This window comes from Polistes fuscatus, unplaced genomic scaffold (genome assembly GCF_010416935.1).
Source record: "Polistes fuscatus isolate 324 unplaced genomic scaffold, CU_Pfus_HIC Scaffold23, whole genome shotgun sequence".
Taxonomy (NCBI): domain Eukaryota; kingdom Metazoa; phylum Arthropoda; class Insecta; order Hymenoptera; family Vespidae; genus Polistes; species Polistes fuscatus.
The window spans coordinates 2,197,931-2,211,679 of NW_025113100.1; the positions used below are offsets into that span (position 1 = coordinate 2,197,931).

The 13,749-nt window shown below is 36.1% G+C and overlaps 2 protein-coding genes and 1 long non-coding RNA gene across 10 annotated transcripts; 2 read left to right on the plus strand and 1 right to left on the minus strand.

The window, feature by feature from the left end:
* Positions 1-189: 189 nt before the first annotated feature.
* Positions 190-13,437, minus strand: LOC122518192 (serine hydrolase-like protein). 6 transcript variants are annotated; one of them, XM_043636951.1, is made up of 2 exons: positions 13,303-13,437; positions 190-1,124 (listed from the first exon to the last, which is right to left on the minus strand). In XM_043636951.1, the coding sequence occupies exon 2, from the start codon at positions 1,085-1,087 to the stop codon at positions 194-196; it is 894 nt and encodes a 297-aa protein (XP_043492886.1). In that variant the 5' UTR covers positions 1,088-1,124; positions 13,303-13,437; the 3' UTR covers positions 190-193. The 6 variants fall into 6 exon arrangements, with proteins under 6 accessions (XP_043492886.1, XP_043492882.1, XP_043492887.1 ...); XM_043636947.1 differs by lacking the exon at positions 13,303-13,437 and adding an exon at positions 9,562-9,742; XM_043636952.1 differs by lacking the exon at positions 13,303-13,437 and adding an exon at positions 9,625-9,738.
* On the plus strand, positions 2,236-9,038 carry LOC122518187 (polycomb protein Sfmbt-like). Of its 3 annotated transcripts, none has more exons than XR_006304006.1 (11): positions 2,236-2,326; positions 2,746-3,014; positions 3,097-3,343; positions 3,424-3,623; positions 3,805-3,996; positions 4,095-4,359; positions 4,476-5,212; positions 5,309-5,564; positions 5,658-6,007; positions 6,098-7,978; positions 8,099-9,038. XR_006304006.1 is itself a non-coding variant. In XM_043636929.1 (10 exons), the coding sequence occupies exons 1-10, from the start codon at positions 2,305-2,307 to the stop codon at positions 6,425-6,427; spliced, it is 2,868 nt and encodes a 955-aa protein (XP_043492864.1). In that variant the 5' UTR covers positions 2,236-2,304; the 3' UTR covers positions 6,428-9,038. The 3 variants fall into 3 exon arrangements, 1 of the variants encoding a protein (XP_043492864.1); XR_006304007.1 differs by having other exon boundaries at positions 6,098-7,049; positions 7,172-9,038; XM_043636929.1 differs by having other exon boundaries at positions 6,098-9,038.
* Positions 12,163-12,905, plus strand: LOC122518195. The gene is made up of 2 exons (XR_006304009.1): positions 12,163-12,450; positions 12,846-12,905. It is a non-coding gene; the product is annotated as an uncharacterized LOC122518195 (long non-coding RNA).
* Positions 13,438-13,749: the final 312 nt, after the last annotated feature.

The window sequence follows — 13,749 nt, forward strand, 5'->3', positions numbered from 1 at the left end:
TTTATTTGTAATTTACTATATTTGCAATAATATATTATATTATTAAAACTAACTCTAATGTTACAGATAGATCACAAATATTCGATTTAAATTGAATTCTATATAAGATTAAGACCCAATAAGACTCTCTAAGACCCAGTGTGTCGTAAATTTAAAAACAATAGACAATAAGAATCAGTACCCAGCACCAATATTAAAGTTTGCTTTTATTATTACTACCCAAAAACTTGCATATATGTGGAGCCACTCTTTCTGGGTAATTATTATGGACATCATGATTCCCATTAACATAAATTATAGTAGAAGTGTTATTACAATTTCTTAATTGATTTAAAACACATGTTTGCCATTTGTACACATCTAATGAAGAATTTGATAAAATAATTAAACATAGATTTGACATTTTTTTAATAAACGTTATTAATTGATCTATGTCAAAGAAAGGTACTACAAATCTCTTTAATCTAATGTCACGATTATATTTATATAGATCATCGATCTGCGTTAAACCTCTTTCAAATAATGCTTCTGCAGCTTCTGCATTTAATGCCGACAATCTTGTATATTTCAAAGCATATAACACTTCCTCTTTGGTATATAACCGAGGTATTTTATTCTCATCAGCCTTAATAGCAATATCGCAAACTCCTTGTAAACTAGAGATAAGATCTTCGTTTAATGTTGGCATCGGTATTACGGAATCCAATAATATTAATTTTTCAATTCTTTTCGGATAGAGAATAGAAAATATTGTACCTATATGAGCACCAAAACTATGACCCATATAAATGCAAGTATTCCATTGTAATGCATTTAATACGTAATGTATAGTCAATACATAACTAAAGTAATTAAGTGGTACGCCCGAATCAAAATGCGATGAAAATCCATGCCCTGGTAAGTCTATACACACTATGTAACAATCCTTTGGAAGAAATTTAATAATTCTGTTGAATGTACCAGCATTATCTAAAATTCCGTGTACTGCTAGAATTCTTCTATCGGTTGAAAGACCCCACGCTTTAGCAGCGATATGTCCCCAAGGTACCGATAACTTTAATTCTTCAGATTGTTGTTTACTTTCCATCGTTGGATGATTGATATCTTCTGCCTTGTTAGTTAAACTGCAATTTGTACAAATTAAATAATTTATTGAGCGAAAATTCAATACAAATGAAAAAGTACTAAAGAGTATTTATAAAGAGGCTAATTTTTTTTCATACACGCGCGTTTAAAGAAAATCATTATATTACGTAAAACAAAAGTTAAATAGGAAAGCATGAGAGTGCAAATTTACTCAAGAAATAACAGTGCATAGCTTTCAGTGCTTTTTTTAAATGTGATATTATGTCGTATCAATAAAAAATATATAAGATTTAAGTTTTTATTCACAATACAAATTATTTTTCACTGTACGAATAAAGTTTAAAGTATTGTATAGATATTAACCTTTATAGTTATTAAACTAAAGACCATATTTCCGTAGCAGATTTCCGTATAAATACGTATATAATATATATATATATATATATATATATATATATATATATATAGTGCAATGTAATTGGATAATTAATGATAATTTATGAACAAAGTTGTACTTTTATTTTCTATAAGGCATAAAGTATATGCATATAGATATATACTCATATAAGAGCATACATAATATTTAAAAAACCTCTGTATGTATGACATACGTAAATTGATATGCACATATATGTATTAAAATGAAATGCAATAAATATATATATATATATACAGGGTGATAAGAAAAAAGAAGTTCTACATTTAAAGGGTTTATAGTATACTCATCGAGACGAGTAACAAAATTCCTCCTAAAAAAATAAGATAGTATTTTTTCATGTCGTTTTTATCCCTTTAACATTTACTAATGCAATTTCCTGCTGTCTAGTATTACAAGTATTAGTAAATATCTAACATAAATAGTATTTAATAATTACACATGCAGATATTACTATAATAGTGAAAAGAAATTTGAAAATAATGGCGAATTGATTTGAAACGTATCGTCTAGTTATGTTTTCCTAAAGATTGTCAGCACTGGAAATGAAGATAGTGAAGCGAGTAGTATTGAAGCGAATGCCTACCGCCTAATGTTTTGCCCTATTGTTCACAATGTCGCGGAAAATGAATAGGTTTTAAGTGACTCTAAATAGACTAGCCGTGTTTTTCATGAATGGTGTATTATACATCAATCGAGATGGAACAGATACTATGTAAGAAACATAAAGAACGGTAATACCGGTTAAAAGCATTGACAGATTTAACGAAGAACGCTTTGTCATGGACATGCAAGCCTCGAATGGTTCGTATGTGTTTTTCAAATATATTAAGTACTTTCGATCATCTTCATTAAATATTTAATAATAATTTTATTCAGGATAGAACAATGATGATAATAGGTGTCAAATACGTATTATCTAATTTTAAGTCCTATAAACTGTGAATTAAGGTTAAATAACATTTCGCATATATTTATAGCGGCATATTAAAATACACACATTGTATTTCCATTAGATATGAAATTTCTTCCAATTCGTGTTATTAAATGTGCATGGTAGTATAAGGAAAATTATATATGTTATATATTAAATATTAAGTAAATAAAATAAATAGTAATGCGCTTAGGCCCGTTTCGTTTATCTAAATTTTCCTTTGATTTACTTTAAAGTAAACGTTCAAATAATGATGCTAATATAAGAATGGATGTTTGTACGATTACAGTTTATGCATCCATCCCCACAATGCCAGAATTAGGGATGGTATGGATGGGGGACATGATGGTACACGGAGAACCTACGCACGAGCTAATGTTGGACCCTCGTCCGAGCGAAAGTCCATTTTTTTCTCATGGTTCGCATGCTTACGAGGATCTTAGGAGTCATCAAATTGCTCCTACAACGATGGTACGATATTTAGCACCTCAATATCCCAATGAGTGTTCAGAACCGGATGAAACTATGGAAACTATGGATACGCAAGAGATGCAACAAGTAAGTCGTCTATTTTTTAATAATAATATAGATTTAAAGGACATAACTTGGTAGTGTTGCGCAATTATAAATTTATATTTAGGAATATGACTCGCAATCTGAAAGACAAGAAATGAGTGAATATTTAACATTAGAAGATTATATGGCTGACGATGATAGAGAACAGGTAGTAAGTAATGCGGCAACTCAAACTACTCATGATGGCTCGCCGTTGTTACGAAATCGGAAAATAAAGCCTATAAAACATCCTGGGCTTATTTTAAAGACACCGATTGCCTATCAACCGCATACCGATTTAAACTTCATTCCCATTCGTAAAGATGGCATAGGTAATTCTAAAACGATATCATTTAGGTTTAATCCTGTATTATTAAATACGCATTAAACAATCCTTTTATTCCTTATTTAGCTGTTTGTGAAAAATGTGGTGCCATTGGAGTTAAACATGCATTCTATACAAAAGAGCGAAGATTTTGTAGTAGAGCATGCGCACGTTCTTCGGAGCATACTGCTTCTACTGCAGATTCAACGTATAGCCCATCGTATCCCATAGAACCAACAACAGCTATGAATGCCAAGTCTCCTACCGATACAAAATCTGCTAAAGATGTAAGACGCTTTGAATATTTCTTAAAGACGGTTTTAGCTGTCTCATCATTTTCTTCAAATTCGATGCAACACGTAAAATTGCGCTCTTTTCTTCTGTTCAGTTATGACATTTATAGTAGTTTCTTATAATTTGTTGTCTTATAATAAATATGTAATATACTCAATTAACAATTTTTCTTAGGTAATAAAAAAAGAAATAGAGTTGAGCGAACCTATCAAGGAAGACGAAGAAAAAGTTATAGCAGAGCCTGTAATGCCTGAAGATTTACCAGTAAGAAGGAAGAGAACTGCAGAAATGGCAGGCTCCTATGATTGGACCCCGCATTTAGTTGAACCTGGATTTTGTGCTGCACCAGTTTCTTGTTTTAAACACGTAAGCCTTTCAGTCCACAACTGTAAATGTTTGAAGTTTAAGCGCATAACAGCTTACGATCGACAAATAATATATTAAAAATTTGTATTGACACATAGGCACCCATATCCGAAATATGGGACAACATAACAGTGGGTATGAAAGTCGAAGTTGAAAATACTGATTGCGACGAAGTATGCGAAGCTTTTCCAGACTCTTTTTGGGTTGCTACTGTATTACGCATATCTGGATATAGAGCTCTATTGAGGTATGAAGGATTTGGTCATAATGCAGAGAAAGATTTTTGGGTATCGCTTTGTTCCAACGATATTCACCCTGTTGGTTGGTGTGCCACAATTGGGAAACCGCTTATACCACCAAACAGTAAGTACCTTACACGATTATTTATATGTTTTATATATTTTATATATTGTATATAAAATAATAGCATTAATATATTAGATATATCATACAATTTCATTTTATATATGTTTTCACAGCTATCGCTAATAAGTACAAAGATTGGAAGGACTTTTTAAGAAGAAGGTTAACCGGTGCAAGAACATTAACAACTAATTTCTATAATAAAGTTAATGACAGTATGAAATCTCGCTTTAGATGCGGACTTCATTTAGAAGTAGTAGATAAAAACAGAATTTCTCAAGTTAAAGTAGCTACAATACAAAAAATTGTTGGTAAGCGATTGCACGTAAGATATTATGATTCACCACCCGAAGATAATGGTTTCTGGTGTCACGAAGACTCTCCTCTTATACATCCTGTTGGTTGGGCAAAGAGAGTAGGACAAACGTTGGATGCATATCCTGAATATTTAGAACGCATTTCTAAAGCAAAATTGTGCGAAGATGATGCTACGGATGGTCTTTTTCATGTGCCAAAGAATCATCATCTCCACCTAGGATATACTTTTAGAGAAGGAATGAAAATAGAAGCTATCGATCCTCTTAATCTTTCTGCTATCTGTGCAGCCACAGTTATGCAAGTTCTAAAAGAAGATTATATTATGATTCGTATTGATAGTTATGACGAAGATGCTAGTGGTGCCGATTGGTTTTGCTATCATTCATGTTCTCCCTGTATCTTTCCTATTGGATTTTGTTCTCAGCATGGCCTACCGCTTACACCGCCGAAAGGTTATGATTCAACCACCTTTACGTGGGACGCATACTTGATAGAAACAAACACTGTACCAGCCCCTGTACAATTATTTAACAGGGTAATTATAATAGTATAGTTGGAAGTTTAATTTAAATTGAAAAGTATTTGATTAAATAATACACATATGAATGTTATATATTTATATGTTATATAGGAAATACCCCAACATGGATTCATCGAAGGTATGAGACTGGAAGCTGCCGATTTGATGGATCCTAGATTAGTATGCGTTGCTACTATCACCAGAGTGATCGGTCGATTGTTGAGGGTACATTTTGATGGTTGGGAGGATGAATATGATCAGTGGTTAGATTGTCAGAGTCCAGATATTTATCCAGTTGGTTGGTGCGATCTCGTAGATCATAAATTAGAGGGGCCCCGTGTACTCGTTAAAAACACTAGTCCTACTGGTATTTATTTAAATATATAAGCAAAATATTAATATTTATTTGTTCTTTTTTTATATATAATTCTAATATTTATATACTACATAATCCTTCTAGTAAAATCACCAAGAGGCCTTAAACGTAAATCTAAGAAAAAAGTAAAAAAAGGAAGCAAGGTATTTTGCGCAAAAAATATTCTACCTCGTCATAGTGAACGTATTAGTATGGCACGTGAACGTGAACGAGAATTAGAACCGGCACAAGGAACAAAAATTGAACGAGAACGCGATCTTGAGAGTTTACCGGAACAAGGAAGTAGAGAGCCAGAACCGGCAGAAGAACCTGCCGGCCCTGATCAAACTTTACCTAGTCCAACGAGTGGACAAGGTCAAGCATTGAGCGATATGCAAAGTGATGTGCAAAGCCCTCCACCACCCAAAGAAAGAATCGCGACATCGTACATCAATGTAATTTAAGTTTCTATTATAATATTTTTCTATAGAGGAGAAAAAACACATTATTAAGTAAAACTTTAATTGAGAAATTAATCGTTTTAGGTAACTTCAGGAAATACAAAATATATTCCAAGGTTAGCAGACGTTGTTCCAAAAGGTTCAGATTGTGGTGATTTGGTGCCATCTGAATGGAATGTTTTTGACGTTGCTCAATTTCTCCGTGTCAATGATTGTGCAACGTACTGTGACAACTTTAGCAAACGCAAAATCGATGGGAATACTTTGCTAACTCTAACAAAGGACCAAATAATAGACCTAACGGGTTTCAAAGTTGGACCTTCCTTAAAAATTTATGATCTTATTCAGCAATTAAAAATCAAAGTAAATCCAGCTCAGGAAAGATTGAAACTAGGACTAAAAAAATTATTATAACATACCTAGTATATAGCTCTGATATTATGAATAAGTTTCAACTGAAAACTAGATTAAACATGGATTTACAGGTAAGGCATGTGGATACGTTTGAATCGTCACATGTTGCATCTAAGTTGCACTCCGTTTAATAGCCTTCTGGCAGTAATTTGTTTCGGCGAGTAACGACATGTTTTCTTCTTTTCTTGTATTTCTTTCTTTTTTCTTTTATTACGTACTGTAAAACCTAAGAACAGAATTTGATTGAATACATAATTGGACGCTAATGTAAATGGACGTTAAAAGAAGCTGTTCGAAATCAATATTATGTACAAAATAATTCAGAATACTTGGATACATACAACATTAATATGTAGATAAGATTTTATATATGCATTTTAAATATTTGTTTGTATTTATAAATATGTGATTTATTTTACCTAGGAAGTTTTCATTCTAGCGAGTTATTTTCCCTGTATTGCCATCATTTGTAAATCCATGAGTCAGTTAAATTCATCGAATGCAAATGCACCAGCCATTTATCGGTAAAGTCAGAAAGAAATGTTTTTCAACCGAAATAGAGTTTAGAGATGAAATGTAAGAACTATAGAAAATTCTGTATTACAGTTTACACGTAGACAAAGTAAGTGAAATAAGATAAAATAATGTAATATGATAAAGTACAAAATAGTATTTGTTTATCGATGATATTATTTCATAAATAATAACGATTATAAAAATATCATTAATATCTGAATTTTTCAGTATAATCGAATGGACTACTACCTTCATTAATTTGTGCCAGATTACACAATTTCCATTAATATATTTGTACATAGCTAAAGGGATGTAAGTTATCCATTTTTCTGCTTGTAAATATTATTTTAAGAATAATACAATATCGAGACCATTAGTGGCAAATGGAAAAAAAAGAAGTGCATGGCGTTAATAGCACATGACAATTATTACCAATTGGCTGATGCGTTTGTATCAACGTACGTTAAGGTACGCAATATTAATGCGGAACTTACTCGTCAATACAGTGAAAAAAAAAAATCAAAGAAAATAGATAAAAATATAATATAAGAATAACTCAGCTTTTTGACTCACATAAAATACTATTTTAGTACCACAGAGTAACGCATGTTACTCTTATTATTTATTCACTGTTTTTGAAAACATTGTAGCAATTAACTCGAACTTGTACCTTATATCTGGCATTTTAACAAATTTTGTTGATTAACTCGGAGACAAATTATCCATTAATTGTAGAACCCTGTCACAAAGAAGTAACACACTAAGCTACAGTCTAAATAGTTTCCGGGCATCTAAAGTGCACTGGGTCTAGCGAAGTTTATTAAATAGAAAATTTGGATTTGTTAAGAATTGACAAAATTGATCACACGATGTTCATACTAAAATATAAAAGATATATTAATTTTCTTTTATATTCAACAGAGATTGTGAAAATGTATAAAATGTATCGTAGGATAAATGAGGAAATGTTATCATCTTACAATCCAATTTCAATCCAACTGCAATTCAATTTAAATCCAATTTTTGGATAATAAGGTATAAATGTTTTTTGATTAAGTATGAAATTAATATTTATAATATTTATACTATTTTCATTGTTTAATAATGCGTTTACGAGTACAAAACTTTCTAATAGCCATAAAATTTGGATTACAGCTATTTAATTGTTAGTAATATAAAGAAAGTAAGTCGCGAGACTCAGATTTTTTCCAAACTGACAGACTCGGACAGGTTTCAAAAGCTATGTTTTTTGACAGTTGGCAAAGTTTCGCAAAATATTCATTCAAGAATAGCATGACTCGTAAAACTTATTACCCAAATTTTTGAGTATTATTGAACGTATACTAGAACAACTGCATAGTATTACTGCAATCATTAAATAGATGTTACTAACAATAAGAGGATACAAAAGAAACAGGTGTAAAAGGATATATGGTGCAGGGAAATATAAGTCATAGATCATAAAAGTAAATTATATTATATACTACAATACATAGATTATAAATGCAGCCTGTGATATTTGCTGCGTTAAAAAGTAGAAATTTGGTCGATTGCTCTTGTCACAAAGCATAATCTATTCCCATATATGCTGTCTGCATATATTGCCTATCGTCTGGTTCCGTTTTCAAATTCGTCGAAGAAAAAGAAAATATGCATTGTAAATGATCTAATCATATTTTGATGCTTCTTTAGAAATTTGTTTTGCCTAACTTTAAACATAGATTATTTGAAAGAAGTTCGAACCACGCAAACTGTATTCACAATTGTAACCCATAAGAAGCCATTTATCATCTATTAAGTGTAATATATATTTCTTTTTACTTATAGTCCAAACTATGGGGAATAAATATGAATACAGTTGATATATTTCGATGATAGTGTATAAAAGTATTTATCGGTATGATAGATTTGAAGTTATGTCGGATTGATGCTTTTTTGTTTTGTTTTTTTTTTTTTTTCTTTTCTATAAGCTTCTATCTCTTAATACTTATATTTCTTTTTTATAAGAATAAATAAGAATTGATTAAGGATTAATGTTTTACACATATTGTAAAGAACATGCAAATAATGACGGAAGTACATTGTTTACATAAGATAGCGTAAGCGTTGTTCTATTCGCGTGTAATACCATTCCTTATAATTTAAAGCAAGAGAAGGATACTCTTGGCATCATATTTATAACGAGAAAAAAGAAGAAAAAGAAATATTTCATTTGATTTGAATTGAATGAAGATAAAAGATAATAAAAAAGTATATATCGAGAAAGAAAGGACAGTGGTAGCGGAGTTGTTTAAAACTATGCGAATACGCGTACACACATCTTTCTCGTATTCGAAATAAAACAATTAGGATTGAAGTATCGAACAAATATCGAATTATCTAGAAATAGATTGAAAAGGTATGTGCACGCATGTTTTACGAAGCCCACGCGAGATTTTGGTATCCCTCCGATGTTTATGATGGAAGGAAAAATATATCTAATAGCGAAATTGCGTGGATAGATTTAACGAAAAGTAGAAAAATCTTCTTCTATTGCGATCGTAGGGACATCGTGAAAGACGCATGATAGAGCTTGGCAAAAGGCATGCTCCACATAAGTATATATGTACGATACATACATATATCGGTATGCGAACCGAGTACACGTGTACTCGCTAGCTCTCATCATTGATGATATTTACGTTACGTGGCGCTGTTCTCTCTTCCTCGTGTAATCGTGACAAGAGAAGATAACGAAGGAAGCAGCGGAGACGAGAAGAAGAGACGTGAATAGGAGTAAAGGAATAGCATCACTATTCTAGGATCTGTCGACTATAGGTCTCTATAAGTCTATCCTACCCTATCCTCGTACCCTACTCTGGCCTACCTATACTCCTACGCCATGTATGTACGATGCAGGGTGGGGATAGTGGCGTACTCTATGGGCGGAGTCATCGCCAGCTGGCAGATGTTTCCCGCGCGGCCGTATCATTCCTTTAGCGTAAAGCTACGCGACGCGAAAATAGTTCCCGTCGGACGATCGAAGAATTTGACTAATGGTAAAGGCCGAATGACGATAGGAAAGGAATGAAGACGCGAACACGGGGTGCGCGGCGCCAACCTTTAGTCTTGCGCGCCACAGAGAGAGAGGGAAAGAAAGGAAATAAGAAGAGGAGGGACGAGCTACCTTCGGATTGGTCCGAAGTAAGGGTCTTCGATATCAGGGTAGCGCGAAGCGCGCAAATCGCCCCGTGCACGGGCCATCGAACTTTTTCAGAAACGAGGGAGGATGTGTATGCGTGTTACGAGAAAACGAGAGAGAGAGAGACAGAGAGACTAGATTTTCAAAGGGTGACGTAATCGTCTCGAGTCTCACGCACGCTCGTCAATGCGTTGCTTAGTTGGTTCACAAGTTGTTGATGCAGCTTTCGTACGGGAAGGTGTGTCGTTTTCGATATGCAATTTCGTCGTGTGTCCTTGACATATCGCGAGGCCAAGCGTAGAAGAGTTTTTTTCCTTCAGTTGCAGTAGCATGTTTCAGCCGGCGTGTTTTGGTGAAAGGGTAGTAGTACGTGATGCGACATGTCGGAATGAAAGAGTTAAATATTACGGACATTCGATGATGCGACCACAATAAAAAAAAATCGCTATTGAATACAGACAATTAATACACATACCTATCTACTATCGACGTTTTTTTTTTTTTTTACCTTTCCGAGATACTTGGAAACATTTTTAATTTGTAAAACGTGTTTGACGAATCCGATAAAAAAGGAAGAGGAAAAGAATCAAGACATGTAATAATAGAAAAGTAGTAGAAAAATTGAAAGAAGAAGAAGAAGAAGCAGATATCGTCGTACAGGGTGCTCGGCGCGGCCGGCGTCTACGAACGGCCCTGAACCAGCGGCGGCGGCGACAACGGCGGCAACGGCGGAGTAATTCGCACGCGTCGTGGGGGCCCTCAGCTGTTTCCCGCCAAAGATCGCCATTACAAAACGCGTTCGGCCGTTGTGTGCGAGCGTATCGCGCGCGTCCTCCGTCGTAGTGACTAGTTCAATGGTGGAATATATCAGTGCATTGCCGCTACAGTTGTGATCGCTCGCTTCTAAGTATTTTATCATCGACGTTTCGACATTTTCCTTTTATCCATTCAATTTCCTTCGCCAACATCAAGAACGTATAAAAAGACTGAGAGAAAGGGGGCTTCTAGGGAGAAAAAGAGAGCGCATTCTTGTCTGTCGCGTATCACGCATAGACATTAACGCGTAACAATTCGCCGCCGTGTCAAGGAGAGCGTGCGCGCGCGCGCGCGTTCTTTCTTTCCGGTCCGTAGTGGAGTGTGTCGTCGTGCGAGAGGAGGAAGAAGAAGAAGAAGAAGAGAGGAGGAGGAGGAGGAGGAGGAGGAGGAGGAGGTCGAGGAGGCGGAGGAGGAGGTGGCGGAGGTGGCGGAGGAGGAGGAGGAAGAAGAAGAAGAGGCGGAAGCGACGTTTTCTCGCGTCTACCGCGACAACGGCGGCTGCTGCTGGGAGCTTGTTGAGTCGCGGACCGGGATTCTCGGTGCGCTTCAAGATATGTCAGTTTTTACTACTGACGATCGGATTTTGCTTGAAGAAATCGTCGAGGCGGATACCGAAGAACACGAGGTTGAACTCTGCGGGTGAGTGCAAACGCTATTTTATTCAAGACATTCCTTTCTCGCTCTAATCGATGCAATATAGTTGTCTTTGGCGGAGGGGAGGGGGACATTCTTCGGAGAGCGAGAGAGAAAGAAGGGACGCACACGTTGGCGCGCTTTCTTTCTTTCTCTCTCTCTCTCTCTCTAGTTACGTCCCAGCCCTTCCATCGGCTGTTCTTCTTTGCCGAACCTCTTAGCCAATCTGTCTTCCCCTTCTTTTTCCTTCTTTTCTCCCACTACCGGATCGCCGGTTCTCTCTTTCTCTCTTTCCTGCCTCTGGACATATAATGCGTGACGCGTCTCTATCGCGAGAAGTTCCTGTAGTTTGTTTCTTTCTCTCTCTCTCTCTCCCCCTCCCTCTCCTCTCTTTCTTTTTCTTTCGTTATTCCGTTTGGCGGACGACAAGGTATCTTCGAACGACGCTTATCGGCTCCGTTCGGGTCTGTTCGCGATTGCCTTCTCTAGCAAAGCCAACAGTTTACCGTCCTCGATGACCAGCTGTTTGAAGCCGGCCGGCCGGCCGCGCCGGCCGGCGTTTTAACTTGCGTCGTTCCTGCGACGTTCCTGCGACGTTCCTGCGACGTCTCTCTCTCGCTTGCGACCCATTTGCCTTCTCTTTCCCCCTTTCCTTCGCGGGCCCCTCCCTACCTACTTTTTCCTCTCTTCCTCTCTCTCTCTTCCATCATCTCTTGCCCCTTTCCTTTTCCTTTTTTTTTATTCGTCCCGTCTTTTATGTTTTGCAAATCTCGAGTGAACGAGCGCGCTCGTGTACACTCGCGAGAAAGCGACGTGAATTTGTACGCCGACCATGGGTTCACGCCCAAACAAGTATGGCGCGGACGGACAGTCGACGGTCGATTGTTTTTCTTCTCTCTCTCGCTCGCTTCCTTTTTTTTTCTTTCAGATTTCGAGATACCTATATACTTTATGAATTACATTCGCCTGATACGCGATTCACGAACATTTCTTTCTACGAATTAATTTAACTCCTTTTTCTTCTTTACCTAGCCATTCTCCTCGCCCCTCGCCCCCCGTCCCTTGTCTCCTACCATTGATTCTATATTTAAATGTCCTTTGCGAACGTGTAATTTGTTTCAACGTTGCTTTAATTTCTCCAACGTTTTTGTTACTATCTTTAAATGTCCTTTCTTACATCATTGCTAAGTTTGTGCGCGTGGGCGTTTTCTTTTTCAGTGAAAAGAAAATTTATTGCCGTTTTCCATTTTTTATTTTGTTCACTTTGGACAGGTCACGATAAATTTTGGTGACCAGACAAACTAGAATAGTCCTTTTTATCTAGTGGAAAAAGGAAAAAAAGAAGAGATAACCAGCGGACAACAGACGGAACGATAGACAGAGATCAGCCGCCGTCGCCGCCGCCGCCGCCGCCGCCGCGTTACGTAAAGCCGCGTTTCTTACACAATAATCGACTTTTATAAATAACTCGAAGCACATATCGTGCATCAGCTCGATTCCTTGTTTACATATGTTTGACATCGTCGCGATGCTCGTGGTCAGCGAAAGCGTTCTTGCGACAAAAGATGAATCATAAATGATCGCGTAACGTTTACGATGATAGCCATGAAGAATAACGCGAGAGAGCAAAAATATACTTTTATTCTTGTCAAAATTATTGAGAACATTCGCAAATGCTTAGTAATTTAAAGATTATTTTTCTTCCCTCTAGAAAGCACAAAGTACTTACCCTAAACACAAGTCGAAACGAAAACGAATCCTCGTCCTGTTGCACTTTACAAGATAAAATAGCGTTGTAAATAAGAGGGGGCTGGTAGGGAAGAACTTCCAACGAAATATGGTGTATGACAGTATCGAATATCGCACGCCATAATATTACATTTATTTTAGTATTATGCGTAATTAATAGAATCGATGCACGCATAAATATATCCTACTTGGTAAATCATCATTTCCGAGAATCACGTAAAAGTTGCGTAACTTTGATAATGAATGTACAACTGTAATGTAATCAATATTTTGTTCCTTTCGATATCGAAAATATCGGAAAAACTCCTCGGTGTAGGTGTCGACTCGTCGTTAGTGGTCGTTCGTACACGGAAAGAATCGCGACGCATAATACGTATCGTCGTCGCGTCGTTGCACCCGTCGTTGCATACGCCGTTGAACCCGCAGT

Bases quoted from the DNA above. Each gene is read 5' to 3' on its own strand.
- LOC122518192 (XM_043636947.1), bottom strand. From the start codon at position 9,611: ATGATGAGAGCTAGCGAGTACACGTGTACTCGGTTCGCATACCGATAT. The intron at 1,125-9,561 runs GTATGTATCGTA...TACAAATTGCAG, and splicing joins CGGTTCGCATACCGATATAT to TTTAACTAACAAGGCAGAAG.
- LOC122518187 (XM_043636929.1), top strand. From the start codon at position 2,305: ATGGACATGCAAGCCTCGAATG. The intron at 3,344-3,423 runs GTAATTCTAAAA...TTCCTTATTTAG, and splicing joins CATTCGTAAAGATGGCATAG to CTGTTTGTGAAAAATGTGGT. The intron at 5,213-5,308 runs GTAATTATAATA...TATGTTATATAG, and splicing joins CTGTACAATTATTTAACAGG to GAAATACCCCAACATGGATT.